At 36.8% G+C, this 21,802-nt stretch overlaps 1 protein-coding gene across 1 annotated transcript in view; it reads left to right on the plus strand.

The window, feature by feature from the left end:
* LOC107708049 (receptor-type tyrosine-protein phosphatase T-like) overlaps positions 1–21,802 on the plus strand; it is a 259,431-nt gene that overhangs the window by 71,760 nt on the left and 165,869 nt on the right. The window contains exons 3-6 of the mRNA XM_016512197.1: positions 11,879–12,150; positions 15,020–15,101; positions 16,822–16,937; positions 18,445–18,622. Of these exons, the coding sequence (XP_016367683.1) occupies positions 11,879–12,150; positions 15,020–15,101; positions 16,822–16,937; positions 18,445–18,622 (648 nt within the window). The remainder of the gene's footprint in view (positions 1–11,878; positions 12,151–15,019; positions 15,102–16,821; positions 16,938–18,444; positions 18,623–21,802) is intronic.

Consider the following 21,802-nt stretch of genomic DNA (forward strand, 5'->3'; position numbering starts at 1 on the left):
TTTTTATTTTTATTTATTTATTTTTTTTTTTCAGGATTCAGGATTTTGTAAAAAGTATAAAAGAGCAGCATTTTTTATAGAAATCCTTTGCAATATTGTAAATGTCTTCACTGTTACTTTTGATCATTTTAATGCATTCTCGATGAAAAAAAATCTTACTGACCCTAAACTTTTGAATGGCAGTGTCACATTTTTGTCATTGTGAAACTGAAATTTACCTGTTTTTCTCTTTATTTATATGTATATGTAAATCATGCATTTTGACAGCTGGCCAAGCCACATTTTTGACCCTGATTACACTATGGTTGCATTTTTTAAATAAGTAATGTTTTTACTTTTTTTATTCATTTAACTTGTGTAGTACTATTATTCTTGACTTATGACAGATTGCTTGTGATGCTCTTCATTTGTAAAATATTATGGATAAAAGCATCTGCTAAATGAAAAGTTGTAAATGTACTTATAACAAATACAGTCTCTTTTTTTCATAAAGTAGCCATGTAGGACAATCAAGCACATCTAACACCAAATCAGCCCTGCAAGTGAAACTAGATTACCCATTACCGAAGACAAAGCTATCTACTCTCTTTTAGGAGTAACGCAATAATGTAACCCAGAACTTTTGAATGTAATGCTCCTGTCATTGCCTTCGACCTCTACTATTGTTCTTTTCACAAGCTCAAAAATGCAAGAACTGCTGAAAGACTGGATAGCGTAAATTCTGCTGGTGTCATATTTTCCCTTGGGTTTACGGTTCTCACTCTAGATACCTGTGAAGAGAAATCACTAACATCAAACCACAGGAAGAAGACAAAACCAGCATCCTGCCCCAAAACAGGATAAATGTCTCCCAGAATTCCCGTTTTCCCTCCTGGCCTCACAACAATTGGCCAGAGTTTGATAAATGACAAGCCTTCGGGACCAATGACACTTTTGTTGCTCTGGGATATTTTTATACCCAGTAGGGTTTTTAATGATAGATAGCCTCTGGTATGAAAGGCCTGCCTCTTTTTTTTCCTTTTTGTCCTATTTGTCACAATCTAAAATTAGCTAATGTGATGGCAAATAACCAAAATCTTGCTTCTGTCTCAGTCTCTTTCAGTTATATTAATTTTTTTATGTCTAATTTTACAGAAAAACAGAGTCTTTTTTTTGTACAAGCTCTTTCCTTTTTTCTTAGTAGAATAGTACTGCAATGTATATTAGTTTAAGAATCTCGAATGAGATCTACTTGGTATCTCAATTGTTTCTCCTTGTCAACTTTGAGATTAGATGGAGTGATGTTCAATGGATGGATGCTTCTCAGATGTTTCACATGATTATATCAACAATGTCTCAATCTGTGTTCAGATTCAGATCTCAATATGAACTTAAACATTTCTCATCAAATTATCGCCATTCCAAAAGAAACATCTCAGACAATTTATAAACATATCTTAAAATCTCCTGTGACACGAAAGAGCAACCTCTGAGCATTAACATTATCTTTTGGGCTGTTGTGTTCAGTTTTCCATACCAAAGTTTCTTAGCTGAAGTTTTGATTGTGTTGGTGTCTGTGACCTCATCATTAGTAGATGATCACAGGCACATCCAACACACAGCAACCAGCAAAAAGCTAGTGCTTTGTTGGTGTTTACACCACGGAGTGTATCTGTTGACATTGATAAAGGACACACATGTGTGTATGTGTGTGAGGGAGGCAGAGAGGCTATAAAAAAGATGTGTGAAGAGTGTGTGTGTGTGTAGGCATGTCTGGATCAATACACACCATGTTTTTAGCCCTTGTCAGTTTCATGATGCAGCGTGTCCTGAAGTCCTGTAAACCCCAGGCTCGTGATGCTCTCCATGCCATCACTGAAGCAGAACAGAGCACTGGGCGATGTTCCAGTTGTAGGTCATTATCCCCTACGCCATACACCCTGATTCCTGCCAAGTGTACTTCCTTTTCACTGACTAATACACTCTACTAAGTAATCATGATGCCACCCTTTAGGAAAGAGAATCTTTCTTACCCTTTGTTTTTTGGCTCTTATTTATACTTTTATGCACTATTGTAAATGAGTACCAGCTTGGCTTGTCCTTCTCTGCAAAAGACTATAGATCAACTTTCTTTTCACTTTGAGAGTTTGTACATACATATCAAAGGATTAGATGTTTAAAATAAATAAAATAAATGTAATTTAAATTTAATGAATACTGAACCAACACTGAACTGAAGGGAGCTGAATAATGACAATATGGTGTTTCTAAAGTTGCTTTATAGCAGAATTATTGAGATGGTCCTCACTGCAAAACACAAGATCCAGGGGGCGTGGTTGGATCCAGATCCAACTCCTCCCACCTTACATATACCTAAACCTAACGGTCTCCACCCCCTGATCCCTAAACCCACCCATCTCCACCCCCTAGATGTGGATCCAACCACGCCCCTGGATCTTTGTTCTGCAGTGAGGGGCTACTGGAATTATTGACTGCCTCATTTTTAAAATTGATTCTGTTACTTATATTTTCAATACTGTGAAGCTGCAGTGAAACTAACTCTATTGTATGAAATGCTATAAAAAATAAAGTTTTGTTTAATATTTTTGTTTACTTTTCATTTATTATATCATTTATTATTTTATTATTCATTTATTATATCATATATTTATTATTTAATTTATAATCTAATTATTATTTTTTTTAAATATTTTTTATTTTAATTTATTTTTAAATGTATTTTAATTAATTTTTTTAATTTAATGAAATATGAAATGTTTTTTTTTAATTAGTATTAAAATAAATGAAAATTAAATACAAATTAAATAAATTAATAACAAATAATAAATGTTTGATTACCACAAAAATTATTTTGACTCGGCCCTGAATTTGTTAAAAAGGAAAAAATTAAAATTCCATTTGTTTCTACAAACTGAGTGACAAGTCAAAATGGTCACAGGATACTGTTATAGACAACATTAAGATGACTGATGACCTAGAATATTCCTTAGAAAGAAGGAAGGTGGCCGTTTCCTTATCCAGACATTGAACTTGGGCTTCTTCTATACTTCCTCTCTCTCTTGTTCAGTATTTCCTTGTCCTTTGTCATTCTCTCTGATCTTCCTCCTGCATTTCTTCTCGCTGCTCTGACGCCCTTCATATCGTTCCCCAGGAAACCCCTGTGGAGTTGCATCGGGCACATCTTATTTCCAACTTTACGAGTGCAGCTTCTGTTTTCATTTTGATTCAAGGTGGGTCCATCCTGATTGTTATCCATGAGCCTCTTGTCTGTGGCTGGGATTTGAGTGCCTCAGGTTGGCTTTCAGTGGCCATCCCTGTGTGAAAGCATACGGACAGCCTCAAATAACCGGCTTACAAAATAGCCCGTGGCTCGCACTCAAGGGCCTGGGAATACACTTCCCTCTGTGAGGTTGAAGAGTTCAGCGGGAAATATTTTACAGCAGTAGCACAGGCAAGAGTGTCCAATTGCTCTCAAGGGAGCAGTAACAGGGACTACTTAAGCAGCCACGGACTTCTGCCCACCATAACAGTTAACAGAAGCCAAGATATCTCTACCAAGCTGGCAAAACAAATCTCTATCTATCTATCTATCTATCTATCTATCTGTCTATCTATCTATCTATCTATCTATCTATCTATCTGTCTGTCTGTCTGTCTGTCTGTTAAATTAATTTACATTTAAATCTAGATTATTACTAGATATAAAAATGTAGAACAAAAATACAATAAAATAGTATTTAATAATTATTCTGTTGTATAACAATTATTTAAGAATTATTCTGTTGCATCAAGATGGCTCTGCGTATGGCTGCCTTGGTGAGGTGCTCTCCAGTTGTTTTTATGTTTTTATCAGTTTTTCCTGTCTGTTGTTTTTCAAACACAATAAGTTTTACCAGGGATGAACTGCTGAACATTCGGCAGTACACACCACACAATCTTCTAGCGTTTTTTGAATACTCAGACGTTTTGCTGAACATTGTAGTTGGCAAGCAGCGGTGCTGTTCAAGCGTTTTAAGACGCGCAAGCATGGGAAGCGAGTCGGCGCTGTCATTCTGTTTGTGTCTGTTTGTGTATGTGTCATTCTGTCAATTCCTTGTATGTGCAAACACACCTGGCAATAAAGTTCTTTCTGATTCTGATTTTTCACTTCATTTGCACAGCTAAAGTGCTAGTAGGAAAGCTTTGTTGCATTAACAACCGTAACTAAGGGGGCAGAACCTAGTAGAGGTTAATACTATAATATTGCAATGGCGGTTTTGGACAATTGTTATAAAAGTCACTTTCTAACAGGATCACAATTTCTAGCAGTTTACTGTATTTTTTATCGCCCACTCCTAACTAAGCTCTCCTGTTGAGGTGCTCCAGCTTTGTTGTACCACACATGGAACTCAATGACACCTGGTCCATGCACGGGAAACACTGGTCTCGGCAAAAAAGAGAAGAGATACTAGATTTATGGCTGTGTGACAAGGTGCAATAAGCATCAAGTTCACCTCGTTGCACGCTGCCAGCAGGGCGCCGCTGTCGTGCCCCTCTTCTCGGCCACCTGTTCCTGTCATGAACCTGGATGTGGGCTGGGCGACTGTGAATTTGGAGCAAGCAGGTCTTCTGTCCCAACACAACTCTTAATTTGACACAAATATGTTCACCTAGAGCTAAATTTACTTGTTATTTGAGGGTAAATGGAGCTTGAGTTTAAATTAGCTTTCTCTGCTTCAGAAAATACTGACAAAATGGCTCCATTTTTAGACGGTTCCTTTATCGTTTTAGATGGTTCCACTTTCATACACATATCTGCAGTCTGTTAATTGAGATTCATTATTTCGTATTCTGTCATCCGGATTGTTTTGCAGAAAATATGAATCTTTTCCAGACATAGAGATGTGTATCTGTTTAGAATGTATTTTTAGATTTTATTGGACTCTTTTGCATCTTCCTTTATCTTTCTCCCTGTTGTATTTCTTCTTCCTCTCCCTTGTTAGGGTAGTTATGATCTCCCCAGGCAATCTGACCGCCTTTGAATGTTTTCAGTCCTTTCCTTTTAGATGCTAATAATAAATAGCCAGACTACGATCAATTTGAGACAACCTGAGTCTAATTCAACTACTTGGCCACTGAGGGAGACTTTACTAGGAACTGATAAAAGGCTATCCTTTGTTCCAGAATGAATACAAAAAAAGAGAATAATAAGCAGAAGAATCCTTTTTTCTTTTAAAACCCATTCTGAAATGCAGATGTCCAGTTTCAGAAAGCAGCAATCAAAAAAATGCCAAAATAAACATAACAAATCGGACCAGCATTCTTGAAATCTGCATGCACAGCGGCCACAGAACGTATACTGAAAATGTATGAATGTCGTTGCCTTAAAGGGGTCATATGATGCGATACACAGCACACCTCGCTTTTCAGACCCGTCAGATCTGATCTGTTTGTCTATCTGTCTGTCTGTTAGGGTTGGGCCAATAGACGATGCCATCTCGTCTGTAGAAGAATCTAATTACTTCTAAATACTGCCACTATTTAGTATGTTTGCAAAACACATCCTTATTGTGTAATATTAATTAGCTGTCTGTTCTGTTAAAAAAGCAATTGGCGGGCTCCCCATTTACATATACATTTACCCTTGATTTAAATAGTTCCTGTATCAACATCAGTTCTTCTATAGCCAATCAGCAAATGGAAGTCTAGTGAAGCAGAAAGCGTGAGCTGGAATCCTTAACCACAGATGAAGTTGTATTTATTGGATTTGCCATTGGGCGATTCACTGATTTGCATTAAGGTGGCCAAGCGTGGCGTCTTCACTCTGATAATGACACTTCAATTATTGATTTTCCACTTATCGGATTATCACAGTCTCGAGGGTTTGCGACAAGGCCCACCGAGGGCTCATGGGAAAAGGGCATTGGAAGTAAAGGCTGGCACCGTTTCAAAGGGCCATGGCGAATTGCGGCACACAGCCGGTAAGTCTTGTTGACTCTACGCCAATCTCGTATCATTTGGCGTGACAAGCAGGGCAAGGCTGTTTCTGCTCGGGTTGAGATGGAAAATGGGTGTGCATGTGTGAGAAGTAATAACGAGGGCTTCAGAGACGACACAGATAGCGGCGTATCATGAAGGTCCATTACACATCCAGAGCAGCAAACATATGGGGCCTGGCTGAAGTAGCCAACTGTCTCCCGTCCTGTCTTTCTGCCATAAAAGCATCCATTCTTTTCCTTTTACACTCACTTTCGCATATACTGCCTCTATGAGGTGAGGAGGGATTTGGGGAATTTACTGTGCTTAAATGTGTCAAATGGGGCACAGTGCAGATCCACTGTACTCTTGAGACCCCTATGAAGAGTATGTATGTGTTTATAAAGGGACGGCCCATCTGCAGCCTGTCGTTGGGGGGAGGGAATCAGGCGTGCATCTTCTTTCGCTCGCAGCTGCTCCAGACGAAATGATTGCAGCTGACGCATCACCATTTCCTCTGAAACAGGGTCTTCTGATATGAGGCTTCCGATATGAGGAAACAAACGGTTATTTATTTATTTATCAATTTGTTTTATGGAAAATAATGTTCCAGATGCATCTGATGTTAACACAGCATCAAGTTCACCTCGTCGCACGCTGCCATACATTGGGTTAAAGAAAAAGGTACTAATATTATAATATTTTTGTCTTTATTTTAACATACTTAAAGTATTTAAACCAAAAAAAATCTTTAACCAAATTTATGTCAAAGTTTTTTGTTATTTATTTATTTATTTGATGTGCTTCAAAAATAACCACTACAAAATACAGTAAAAAGCATTTTTTTCTGTCTTTTATTAGTTACTAACTGTTGTTTGGCTATTATTATTAAGTCACCTTTTCAGACTGTTCTTCAACAAATCGTCTGTAAACGTTGCTGGCATGGAGGTACACCTTTAATTTAACCAAACTGAGAAGTCTCTACAAATTGACTCATTTTGTGTTTCACAAGTCATTTCAGCTTTGTTTAGATTCGGATGTGGTCGAAAGTGAGATGTCCGAGTGGCTGAGTTATTTACTTAGTAATTAGTCTGTCCATTTCCCTCTCAGGTCATTTGCGGATCAGTTGTGAACATGATAGGTGGGAATTATCTCATTCACTGGGTAATAAGCCAATTTTGTCCCATCATGTGACATTTCAACTGTATTTTGCTATTCTTCCCCTAACGTTCACACTACAGGACCTCAATTAGAACACCGTGAGCTCAAGAGAGACAAAAGCTTTTGGAAGGTGTCAGTTTAGAAAAATACGTATTAATTGATTTCTTATTTCAGTGTATACGTAACCATTTAAAACTTTGGGGATGGTATGTTTTTTTTTTAAACATTATTTATTTTATTTTATTATTTTTTTAAAAGTTTTCTTTAAAGTCTTTCATGCTCACCAAGGCTTTATTAACTGTAAAACAGTAGTAATACTGTAAAATATTATTGCAATTTGATATTTATCTATTTTAATATATTTTAAATGTAATTTGTCCTGTGATGCAAAGCTGAATTTTCAGCATGTGTCACATGATCCTTCAGAAATCATTCTAATATGCTGATTTGCTGCTTAAAAAACATTTTTTATTATCAATGTTGAAAACCATTGTGCTGCTTAACATATTTGTGGAAACGTGATACATTTTTTTCAGTAATCTATGATGAATAAAAAGTTCAAAAGAACAGCATTTATTTGAATTAGAAATCTTTTTTTACATTATAAATGTCTTTACTGTAAATTTTGATCAATTTAATGCAACCTTGCTGAATAAAAGCATTAATCATAGTGACCCCAAATTTTTGAATGGTAGTTTGTATTTGTTTAGTTTTTCTGTGCTGTCTGAATATTTTAACGGATGCTCAAAGGGATCGGGCCTCCACACCTATTGAAGCTCTTTCCTCGCTTCCTTTTTATTCCTCTCTGTGTTTTCCCTATCTACGCATTAGCTTTTCCACGGTACGTTGCGGATTACTGCCCTTGCTTGGCTCAATGGTAAATAAGTGCTTTATTGTTCCCAGGATAAAACTGCCAGGAAGAAATGAGGAATGCCGTGACTTTATCAGACCGAGCAGCAGAGGGCCCAAAGAACAGGGACCTGCCATAATTGCATATTAAAGTGACAACTAGCAGAGTTTTTGCTATTTGTTATGTGGGGGATCATATTATGATGGCGGGAATGTGACATTTAGTGCAAAGAGCTCCCAGTGGAAATACTCAGAGGGAATAATGACTTTCACCGGCAAGTCCTCTCGGTACTTTGCAGCCACACGCAGAAGAAGCCTCTTCGAGAAAATGAGTTGAAATTGACGCACAAGGGCCAGGCGTCTCTAAGATTGATGTGAATTGCACAGCATTCTAAAACTGCTTCTCAGATGTTTGAACCGATAAATCTTCCAATCAAGGGCGTTTAGACGTAAATGAATTCACATAACATCTCTTCACATTAACGCAAGTGTGACAGCTGTCAACCAAGTGGCACTGAAGCGATACCTTATCGTGTTGCCTTGCGTGGCCCCTATGAAGATGTTTTACAGACTGTTGCGCTGTCCTAGAAAAACAGTAATGGATCTGCCTCGACTTTGGTCTCAAAAACCGTGTACTGGTTATTGGTTGATGTGAACAGCATTAAATCAACAGTAGTGTAGCTGTGATTCTGTGAGGACTCTATTTTGTTGATGGCATGTTTACTGATAGCTGAGAACGACTCTCATATTGCTATCGATTTTAGTAAAGGAGATAGCCAAGTGCTGCGTTTTACTCCAGAAGCCATTTTCGTTCTGCAGTAAGTATTGAGAGAAATCTTCATCGCCATTGATTTGTGTTTATCTGCATCCACCACATTTGCAGGAAAAAGAATTATCATCCAAATAGTGTTGCCCTTGAGAATGTGCATAACAAGTTGTATATCATGGTCAGATATTTCTCAAAATATTCAACTTTTAATAATATTTTGATTCATCCCAGAACTCATTAATACATGAAATGTAAGTGCCTCCAATGCATTGGGACTCCAGGAGGTAATTGAAATCTGGTAATATCACTGAAGCAATTTGGAGGCTACGTGTTTTTAATCTGTTCTCCAGCAAGAGCTGCGGCTGCATCGCATTCTTCATGATGTAAACATTAATTTCCATTTAAAATTCTCGTGCGAAGTCCCACCGCAAGATTGTGCCAATCACAGCCGTGTTTGTTGTCATGCTCATGCGGGCTGATTTGTCAAGAGTGTTTTGTGCATCCAGCAGTCCACCTGAAATAAAACGTGTTGAATTATTTATCATAGAACCATTACATCCGATTTCACATTAGCTCAGCTTAAGACAGTGTAATCTACTGAAGCGGCCGATGATGTGATTGAGGACACTCATATTGACCGTGGTAGTAGGGCTGATTGCCTGCTTGTAGGTTCGGTCTAAATGACCTCTCGGTTCAAAGGCCTCACTTTGCCCGAACATATATATAGGCAATCATCAACGGTAGGGAATATATAGATGTCTGCTCGGAATACCTGATGGAAAATGCACGTGGGCCGAGAGGGTTGAATATGAAATGCAATCAGGCGAGTTCACTGCCGGCCCGCTGTTTAGGGGGCCTTCACTAGATTGGATCAGTGTGTGGAATTGATTGGCCTCATCCCAGGGCTCAAGGTTGTGTTGATTGATAGATGCGATGCGCTCGGGTCTTGTGGTCATGTCTTAGATAATACTGGTGATGAATGGGGTGTTATGGCAATGGCTTCCTCTGCCCACCTGGCAAATTATGCATGGTGATTTAGCACAGTCAGGCAGAAAGGTGTCTGGAAAAATTAGAACTGATTTTGACCTACGTATGTGATGTTTTAACCTAGCCCTTAACATATGCACATAGCTTGACATAAGTACACCATCCGGATCCAAAAAGCCTGGTTCTGCATTGGCGGCCATTCAGAAGTTCTGATGAAATAACATTTTTGCAAGCAACATATATTATAGTAGATATACTAAATTTTTTGTATGTCACAACTCAGAATAGTCCCTAGTGAAAGGACCTGCATATGCGCACAACATGTGGAATGTTTCTAAGGTCTTTCAGTCACCGAATCATGAACAGTGCTATAATTGCTGTAAAAATGCTATTGAATAGCCAGAGTTTTGATTGATAATCATGCTTTCATCTTTGTTAAGGCTAAAACCTTTTACCTGACATGAATGAGTAGAACTCTTTTTGTGGAAATTTTTAAAGAACTCTGAATGAATTACTGTAATTTATCAAAAAAAAAAAAAAAAAGCCACCTTTGGGTCTTTAGCTTAACTAAATGCTTTTCCCTGAAGGCGGTGAATAATTGTCACTTTTTTCAAGTAAATCATGATTTTTGTTTTCTCTGAAGCCCTCTTTATTCTTTCTAATGCAGTGACATTGTTGGTAGTGACTTGTACAAAACTACTCATAAGGCTGTAAGATTGCATATTGTCTCATAAAATTGGAGTAAAATGGATGTAAAGCTGTCCACAGAATCATTTCATAAATAGTGCCTCAGCACTTACAGTTTCAGTGTGGTTTTATAGCAGGAAGTTACCCAGTTACTCAGTTATGTGATGTTTTCTGCTTACAAAGGCACAGAAGAGCATGAACACGATGTGCAAAATTACAATGTAGCCTTTACTGTGGGAAAAGAGTATAAGATACCGAACATCAAAACATTCTGTTCAATAAGCGTCTTTTTGAATTATTCTTTAAAAGATTTGCCCTAAGAATCAAATAACACTTGTTTACTTGTTGCTTTGTTGTAGCTGCAAAAATTCCAGCTGAATGTGGTGAACTATTCTATTCTATTCTATTCTATTCTATTCTATTCTATTAATTATTTACTATATCAATTTCCATATGTTGTATTACTTCCAATTCCTTCTAATAAAGTGTAGTTAAAGGGGTCATGAACTGGCTTTATTAAATGTCACTGCATTTATTATTTTATACTGTTATCTGAGGTCCACATATGACGTTTGCATGGTTTTTACATTCAAAAACATCAAAATCAATAAGTAATAGGCTATTTTCTACCCTGGTTTTGAGGCTGGCTCGAGAAACGCTGGGTTTTTATGGGTGTGCCGCATTGAAGACTTGGAAGTAAAGGCCTACTGCTATGATTGGATAACAGTTTTGCATAGTAAACTAACTTTTTGTGTGTCTGTTTGACAAGTTACGTCCTTCATAGTTGGAGCCTTCTGTGACTGGTTAGAGACATACACATAATACGGACACATCAAGCGATCTCTAACAAAGCAATAGTGACACATAGTACAAATATTTTTACTCACATAAGTGTGCTGCACCATTCCTGTCGGATCCAATATAGACAGCACCGCACTGGTTTTTAATCTCAGTCTCTCTGCAAATCCAGCGTCGACCTGTGTCTTGTTTACAAAGGAATCCGTGGTGAAATGAAGCGAACAAAAGCTCAATGATTTAATCGCGTGAGCTGAAACGTCATTAAAAATAAAGTTCAACTACGCATTCCTAATATTTGAATCCGAAGGAAGGTTATGCAGCGACTGTGTTCTTCCACAACCAGCCACTGCACAATATTCTGCGATCTTCAACGGCATGTTTATTGCTTGGTTGCTCAATCCGGTTTAGCGCCACTTATGTTATTTCCCAACTGTCATGCGCAAATCAGTGGGTGGGGCTACAGAATTAGGTGTTGATGTTCTTCTGTGTTTAACCTATCTATTATAGATAGGCACATTCCAGGATCTGGCGTTCACAGGGCCTGGTGTCAATAAAAGCTTTTATTTCAGTAGCAAGGACGTTTTCAGTTCTGAAACTTTCAGGATATTCTTTTAGTACCATGACCTCTTATATACTAAAAGCCCAAGTAAAAGTGATGTTTTCCTCTTCTAGGTTCCTTCATGATGGTGAATGCTTCGGGTCGTGCATCAGGTCAGAAGGCCCACCTGCTCCTGCCCACGCTAAAAGAGAATGACACCCACTGCATAGACTTCCACTACTCCCTGTCTAGCCGGGATGGGACGAGTCCCGGAACCCTTAATGTCTACATAAAAGTGGATGGTGGACCACAGGGGAATCCCATCTGGAATGCCTCAGCACCCGTCACTGAAGGCTGGGTGAAGGCTGAACTCGCCATCAGCACCTTTTGGCCCAACTCCTATCAGGTAAGCATGATGCTAACAATGCCAAAGTCAAATGCCAAATGGGTTTCAATTAAGAGAATCTGCATACTGTGTTTAAAAAAAAAATTCAAATTCAGAATATTCTGGTTTAAAGGGTTCATATGATGCTGCTAAAAAGAACAGTATTTTGTGTATTTGGTGTAATGAAAGCGACGTAGGTATGTTTTGGCGTGTTAGAACGAGCTGTTTTAGGTAGGTGTGGCTAGGGATGGGTACCGAAACCCGGTATTTAATCGGTCCCGGGGCTAAATTATGAAAGACCGGAGTATCGATAAGCTTACTAAACTGCAGTGGAAACGCAAACCGAGCCATGCCGTGCTGAGCCGAGTCGTACCACACAGTGGAAAAGCGCCAAAAGACCCCGTCATGATTCAGAACTGCAGACAGTAAGTGAAACAGCATCAAATGTCTGTTTTGTTGGCATTCGGCGCCCAAGTGCTCGTCACTCTGTAGCTCCGCCCACGGCGCACCTCCAGGAGCTTGGCTTTTTCCGGAGAGAATCGTAAAGCTGTATCTTTCTTTTATAAATATGATAAAACTAAAGACTTTTTGGAGATATGAAGGATGCAGTACTACTCTATAGGTACTCAAGATTAACACGATTAAGATTAAGTTACGCACTTACAATGGAAGTCTATGGAGCAAATGATGACAACCATGATCAATTAACTTTTTTTTTTTTAGCAGGATGAGCCACGTAGCAAACAAACAACCAGCAGCTAAAATAAGTACTGAAAATGTTGTCCCCTTAGCAACAGAAATTGACAGTAGTTTATTGTCTGCCATATATTTGTGGTGAATGGCACCAATTGAACTGCAGAGAGAGGCAGTAGATTGCTCTCTACTCCAATTACCACTGCAATCACTGTCCCCTAATCTCACCCACAAATGGCCCTGGTGAATAAGCTTTTAACTGTTAATTTTAGATCAGTCCTTTTGCTTATTACCTCTCACTTTCGCTCACTCCTTCTTTTTCTCTTCAGATTCTTCACACCCAGATCTCCTCTCTATCTCTCTCTGCCTCTTGTGCTCCTCTTCATTCTCTCTGTAGATTCACCAGTCAATCTGTGGAGTGAAATACCCTCATAAGATTAGCCATGTAATTGAATTAACTAATGAGAAGAGCAAATATTTAACCTGTGCTGGCAATACTGAACTTCTCTTTGCAAACAGCAGACCAATATTTGCTAAAGGCAATATTTGCTGAGGGCATCTATTTGACCAGCAGGCAATATCAAAGCTTTTGCGTACGTACGTGCGTGTGTGTGTGTGTGTGTGTGTGTGTGTATTTGTGCTTGTGGGGAATGTCATAAAATAATGTGCAAGTGTATATAACCAAACAGTGTATAATAATATAAATGTATTAATTATTAATATTATTGGTATTTATTGCATAATATAAATTATAAATATTATAATTTAGATTTCATTTAGATTGCAATTCCTTTTAAAATTTAAGAAATTGTTTTATAATAAAATTGTATAGTATTACTTATATTTAAATATTAAAATTATATTTTATATTTCTTTTTTTGTGGGTTTATTTTGATTTTGAATTAAGACTGACATATTCTTGATAAAAATTGAGAATCACACTCTCTAGGTGCTTGTTCCCAGTTTGTGCTCACAGAATGCCATTTAAAGTTTTTTAAAGTATTTGCTTCTCTTGCTGAGTTGAACGTAATCAATGACCTGTTAAATATCGAAAACTAATATCTACTAGAAAATCTGCCCATGGGATCGTAAACTATACTGAAAAATATCCCACTGTGAGTTTGATTAGAGCAACGGATTTGCAGATAAGTGGCCAATTTTGACAAGACTATTCTTTGGGTTAACTGACTTGTTTCCTGCCGTGATACATTTTAAATAGTAGGGTGCCACTTTCAAAGTGACAGTGTTTAAAGGGTAAAGTTTTATGATATGCAAAAGGAAAAAGAGGCAAATCTGACAATGAATTTGTGATGGTACATTTTTAAAAAGCTGTTCTTTTTCCCATGTCCTGACAGTTTTAGAGATAATTTGTGTCAGCCATAATGTTGTGAATAAATTATGAATACAGCAATGTCCTTGAGTAGGGGCAAAGATGATAAAATGACGATGTAAAAGGTTTGCTCATTCAAAATTGAAAATACTGTCATTATTTCCTCAAACTCATGTCGTTCCAAACCTGTGTGGCAGGATATTCACACTGCTCTTTTCTAGGATTGAGAATTGAGAACTGATCCAAACAACAACATAAAGCTTAAGCCACTGAAAGCAGTTTCCACAACATTTCTGATCTGAAACACACACCTTTAGTCTCCACAGTCTCACCCTGAACAACATGGTGAGAATTGAATCTGGTCGAGTAGATTGAGTCTCTTGACTGGTCACAGTGAGGCCTTTTTGGGAAGCTGTGGACTCAAGTGCATCCTGTGTCCAGATTTTGGCTTTCTAGTGCCAGTCCTTGGCAGCTCTGAGAGAGAGGGCATTGTTCAGACCACACATGTCCTCACCACATGGCATGTACAGTATGCCATGCAAACCATGCCAGTCCCATATGTGTGTGTTCGAATTTGTGTTTGCAGAGTTTAAGTGCAGATTATCAGATTATTATGGCTTGAAAAGTTTTCTTGTGCTGTCTTTCTGTAAAATAAATGCAAGATGCATGGACATTCAAATATTTTTTAAGTGTGCCACAAGAGCTTGAATACGATTTGGGGCTAACATAGGTGGTTTTACAGTTAAAGATCTCTCCTGTTGACTTGAATATTTTCATGCTTGAAATAAATAGACCGTCTCAGTTTAGTCTGAAACAAGCAGACTTGATTTAAACACTTGATTTCCTCTCCCCTCTTCTCTCGTTTAGGTTATTTTTGAGGCTGTGTCTGTACAAGGGCATCCTGGGTTCATCGCAGTGGATGAGATACACGTTTTGGCCCACCCTTGCCGTGAGTACACACATACATACACACACACAGCGCCTGCTTACTTTCACAGTCTTGGCTACGCTGTAGGAGTTCAGTCTGTCAACTACTGTGAAAAGCACTTCATGTGGATCGAGGGTTGAACAGAGATGGAAAAGGCCAGCAAACAAGCAGGTCTGTGCTGAGGATGAGAGATAGAGGGAGACAGATTGCAGAGCTGAGTGCTCAGACTTCAGGCCCCCATCATTCTTGTTGTGACAGGAAAACTTTAGCCTTTGACTTCCGTTGTCCTAGATCTCTCTGTGTCACTAATGTAAAGCCAGCAGTGCCGATGAAGAAATGAGGTTAATTCATATTGTAGAAGTGAACATGACCCCCTGGTCTTATTGTGCATGATTCATCATTGCACGTCATAAGCATTTTATTCGCATTCAAAATCCTTTTCCCTTATGTTTGATTACAGAAGTAAAATGGGTTTTGAATGACAAATCACGGTAACCTTTTTTTTTTTAAGTTACTGTGTACACTCGGATGACATTCCTTCCATTTCCAGTGTCACTAATATATTTTTTCTGTTCAACATTGTTTTTTTTTTTAGACAAATGTGCAAAGTGCAAAATGACAGTTTTTACGTATTGCACCGTATGCAGTAAGCTAGTATTCCATTCCACATAACCAGAATTTTCAATAAAAATGTAATAAGAACCGAGTTGAAGGAACACAATCATAGATCATGGAAGCATCTTATCTTGACTTTCTTTTTTTTTTACTTGCCATAATAATAATAGTGGGTAATTTTAAGATTCATGTTTGATTACAGAAGTAAAATGGGTTTTGAATGACAAATCACAGTAACCTTTTTTTTTTTAAGTTACTTAAAAAACTTTTAACAGTAACTTTTAAGTTACTGTGTACACTCGGATGACATTCCTTCCATTTCCAGTGTCATGGAAGCATCTTATCTTGACTTTCTTTTTTTTTTACTTGCCATAATAATAATAGTGGGTAATTTTAAGATTCCTTCATTAAATCTGAACACTTTTCACGTTATAGCAGAGATACTAAAAAATAAATCTATATTCTCAGTGACTTTAATTGAAAAAGATTGATATTGCTTTTGTGCAGAAATGCATGCACAGATAATAAAGCTGGCAGAGAGAGTGGGTGGAGACTGCTGTACTGAGAATCAAGAGTTCAGCTAGTGCAAGAGTTACGCTTCTCACAAATGCACCTGTAAACCTCTATGCACCTGTACATGCAAATGAGAGAATGTTTATTGGAAATAATATTGAATACAAATGTGAGCTCCATTAAATTTCTTGTTTTCAGATGGTGATTCTAAACGTACAATCAGAAAACCAGACAGAAACCATGTTCACCATCACACAATACAAGAAGTGAAAGGAGCACTTTCAAAATTTGAATGTCATGTCAATAGATACTATAAAAGACAGTTTCTTTGATATTTTGTAAGAAATGTTAACACAAGTACACTTCATAAGGTAAGTATTTCACAAAAATATATTTGTTAGGTTTGAAATTATAAAACAAAATGCCATAAAACAATATAACAGTCAAAATTTTAACACTTTGTTGTCGTCAAATGTTACTTGGGTAAACTTGTAAGCTTTTTTGGGCCACTGCATAGTTGACCACCAGTGTCTATATAGCACATGTGCTTTATATAATTTGCATGGATGCTGTATTATGATTTTTTTGAAGGTATATGTGTTTTGTTTTGTAGGCAAGACACCACATTTTCTGCGGCTGCAGAATGTCGAGGTGAACGTGGGACAGAATGCCACCTTCCAGTGTATTGCTGGAGGCAAATGGTCACAACATGACAAACTCTGGCTACAGGTGAGTCAGTACACAACCTCACACACACACATACTTTATGCATTCACATATAATCTCACATAAAGGGACAGCAACATATATATTTTTAATAACATTATTTTTTGTGTGTGATATTTCTTATTTTGTTGAACTATGTGCTGCTTGTTTTGGCCAGGACCCGCTTGCTTAAATCTCAAGAGTAAAAATAAAAAAAATACCCATAGAAACATTCAGTGACAAACCTGGTTTGATTATAGCACTGGAAAAAATTATACTTGGGACCAACTTTATTATGTTACAGCAAAAAGTTAGTGTTTTTTTTTTTTTTTTTAAATTAGCTTTATGGTTTGGGTCAAACCACCACTTGAAACCAACATGAATACAAAGATTAAATATCTAAGAACTTGCACATGATTTTTAAAATAGATTTTCTAAAAAGTTTTTTCTGTTGTCTTTATATACATTATTTGTAACCCTTTTAACCTGGAAGGCGCTCACAAGGGCTCACTTGCCGACGGGTGCATTTAGCGGGATTTAGGACTAGTAAAAACAGATATATTTTTAATAACATTATTTTTTGTGTGTGATATTTCTTATTTTGTTGAACTATGTGCTGCTTGTTTTGGCCAGGACCCGCTTGCTTAAATCTCAAGAGTAAAAATAAAAAAAATACCCATAGAAACATTCAGTGACGAATCAAACCTGGTTTGATTATAGCACTGGAAAAAATTATACTTGGGACCAACTTTATTATGTTACAGCAAAAAGTTAGCGTTTTTTTTTTTTTTTCAAATTATATTTATGGTTTGGTTCAAACCTTGTTTCTTTTCCTAAAGTCAAAGAGATTCATACAAAGATAGTACAAAGATTATTTATTATAAAGACCATACCATACTGAATTCATGTATTATCTTTAGACATAAGCCAAAATGTAACTTAAGGTCTGTCTGTCTGTCTGTCTGTCTGTCTATTTTTACAACTGAATTTCACCATAAACAAAAGCTACATTAGCTATAACATGAATATAGATTTTTTTTTACTTAAAATAAAATATTTTGTTAGTCAATGTTTAATTTAGTTTACTTACTATAAATAAAGACAAGTTTGAAAGACCTTAATAGTTATTGTGACGTTTTCTGAAATACGCAGCATATTTTTGTGTCATGTACACATCAGTAGAGTTTTATTTGCTTTTTTTATTGGGGATTTATTAACAGAACAAAACAGGTTTAAACCGGAAACCAAGATTTTCAATTAGACCAATATAATATTTTAAATAAATTACACAGTCGTTTCACTTTTTTTTAGTGTACATGCTCAAAATGTTGATTTTATCTCTGAGCATCTCTATTATGTGTGTGCGTGTAATGTTCACTTCATTTGCATTGGGAGGTTTTGAACCTTTGTCCTGAGATACATTGCTTGAGGAAACTTAATAACTTGTTAGAGATTTTTGTCAGCAGGATTTCTAAGCCAGCATCTGTGTCCATGAAGTCTTGGATAAAATTACTTTTTCCCTTGGCTGGAGACTATATGGAATGGTAAAGACACGTCTCTCATGGTGACCCGAGTGGTGAACCATCGGCGCTTCTCCGCTACCGTTAGCGTAACGGACACGTCACAGCGCAGCACCAGCCGTTACCGCTGTGTCATTCGTTCTGATGGAGGATCTGGAGTTTCAAACTATGCTGAACTCAGCGTTAAAGGTGCGTACGGACACCTGCAAACATTTATGCCACTGAACTAAAATATGATTGTGAATTTGTAATGATGATCTAATTGCTTTTGGGTAGGGCTGCACAATTAATCGAAATTAAATCGCAAAGGCGATAAATCGCGATTAGGCAGAAGCTGCGATTGTCATGCGTATCTTTCAGTGAAGCACAGTTCTGTGATCATCAGTAAATCTCCATCCGAAGGCCAGAGGGCGCTCTCGCGCTGAAACTTCAAATACGCCTTGCAGAAGAAACCCAGAAAATGCTGCAGCTGAATAAACAGAAGATTCAACTGCTTTCATTGATTCAACATGACTAATAAACACACGACTACGGCAATATACGTTACTAATAAACACACGACTACAACAATATATGGTTTATCCGAGTTCATCTTATTATAATGTTTATTATAACAAAGTATATAATGCAATGCTAATCAAGCCTTTATCACTGCTTAAAATACTATGAAATATGTTCTGTGTAAGAAACCACATCATCTCACAGAAGGATTTGTTTCAAACACTCGACTGACGTTATGAAGTGAGTTTGGAATTAAAACATGTTATTAAATGTGGTATTTTCATGTGCTTTCAGATGGAACAGCATTTACTACACATAGCCGTAGTTCACTGACAAGTTACGCAAAAAAAAAAATAAAAAAAATAATCGCAGACGTGTGTAAGAAGCCACATCATCTCACAGAAGGATTTATTTCAAACACTCGACTGACGTTATGAAGTGAGTTTGGAATTAAAACATGTTATTAAATGTGGTATTTTCATGTGCTTTCAGATGGAACAGCATTTACTACACAGAGCCGTAGTTCACTGACAAGCTACGCAAACAGCTTTCATAATCGCAGAACGATTTCTTCTATTTCATATTATATCGTCTGAGAATATGAATGCTATTTTGCATAGCTTGTCAGAGAACTACGACTCTGTGTAGTAAATGCTGCTCCATCTGAAAGCACGTGATGGAGATTTACTACTAATCCCAGAACCGGCTTTACTGACAAGATGCGCATGACAATCGTATTCGATTAATCGTGCAGTCCTACTTTTGAGCCTTACATGTAGTATTTGATAAGTTCTTCTTGATTAATCAGTCTGGCCGATACTTGGCCACATAAAGAGTTTATTATGACCTATTCAATTCTATTGGATGACAGGCATTATCTATTACAACAGCCATCCTCCTCATGTCAATCAGCCAATCACAGCAAAGAAAAAGGAAGTGCTGTTTAAAGTGAAAATGTAAAAAAATATTTTTTTTTAATATCTATATATTTCATAATAATGTCATATTTTTAGTTTTAAATGTTTTTATATTAACATTTGCACTTTTAACAGTATATTTAATATAACCAAACAACAACTATTATTGTTTTTGTTTTTAATAATAATAATAATTTTATATTAAATGTTTGTTTTATATACATTACATTAAACAAAATATTGCATAGACATTATTATAATTATTATTAATATTATGCAGTGTAACTTATAATTTGCATACTAGAATTGAAATATTAATTAAGTTTAATTTAGTTAAAGTTCAAGTAAAATCGAAATTACTTTTATTTAGTTTAGTTTAAGACTTTTTTTTTTTTTTTTACAATGCACATTCACCATTCTTGTTCTGTTGTCTGAAAAATTTTACTTTGATTTTATGCAAATTACCGTAGCTCAAATTTCATAAATGTGGTCCAGTATTAAGAGATGCTCTCTCGTTGAGAGATGCTCGCCAAAACACACACACACACACAAAGCAAAGCAAACCCAAAATACAGCACTTATAACCGGCATCAGCCGTCAACAGCAGGATTCCTCCTGAATTGTTATCCACAGAGTGATCATTATTTCAGCTAGAATTGCTAACGACTAGTACAGAAGCCTTGATTCTCCTCTGTTTCTTAAGATAATGTGGTAGAGCCTCAGCCTCACTACACAGACATTGTCCCACTTAAGCAGAAATAACAGAAAGCTTTGTTCTCTTTCTGCAAGCCTTGTTAGCATGTGGTCACTGGACTTGAGAGAAATGCTAGCATCTGTTTGGCTGTAGCTGTGCCACGTGTGACTTAGCATGGCCAAAAACACCTTTAGTGGTGCTCTTTACCCCTGATAAGCTTTGTCTGGGATTCAAGCCTGTCTGCCCATATGGCACTTGGAAGTAAAAAAAGGAGAAATAACTAACATCTAACAGTTTCTCACTGCTGCTTTTGGAAAAAGACACGATTAAACCCTTTAATCACTACAGAGACATTGGTAATTGTTCTTAGTCTTTATTAGGAGCTGTTATTATTCATTTCAGATAGCAATAGATTAGATAAATTGGCTTTTTACAAAGTACCAGAACATCGTTTGACCAATAATTCAACATCCCCTCTTTATTTCTATGTAGAGTGCGTTTTCATTTAGACTGATAACCAATATATCAACATTTTTTCAAAGTTTCAACGTCAAATTAGGTTTATGTGAGTGCTAACTGTGTTAAATTAATATTTCAGCACTGTTAAGCATATTTAATATATCTCATTTATAGATTAGATAAATTGGCTTTTTACAAAGTACTAGAACATCGTTTGACCAATAATTCAACATCCCCTCTTTATTCCTATGTAGAGTGCGTTTTCATTTAGACTGATACGCAATATATCAAAATTTTTTCAAAGTTTCAATGTCAAATTAGGTTTATGTGAGTGCTAACTGTGTTAAATTAATATTTCAGCACTGTTAAGCATATTTAATATATCTCATTTATTAGAAATATGCTAAAATTAGGTTAGCTGTTCAATATTCTCTGAACCTAAACAGAGGATTTTGTATTTCTGCGGTGCCATGCATTAAAAAGCCATCCATATGCTATTGTATGTGTTGGTGTCTATTCAAATGTATGAATATCTATGAATAATAATGAGATGACTAAAATAAATGATTTTAAGGTAGACTGGGCAATAATGTAATTGCTGTGCCACTAGTCAAATTGCAGAAATAATGTTTTCAAGTAGGTTTCTCAAACACTTCTTGCACCCCTTCTGCCATTGTTAGACCAAACTGACTGTCCCATCTCAAACTAGCACCAGTGGTTCAAAAAGATATATATTTTATGTGCGTGTAGTTGTCTGTGCAGATTAAATTCTGACTCAAAGAATCATTCAAACAGAAC

The sequence above is a fragment of the Sinocyclocheilus rhinocerous genome, unplaced genomic scaffold (genome assembly GCF_001515625.1).
Source record: "Sinocyclocheilus rhinocerous isolate Xijiao unplaced genomic scaffold, SAMN03320098_v1.1 scaffold113, whole genome shotgun sequence".
In the NCBI taxonomy this organism is placed as follows: Eukaryota; Metazoa; Chordata; class Actinopteri; order Cypriniformes; family Cyprinidae; genus Sinocyclocheilus; species Sinocyclocheilus rhinocerous.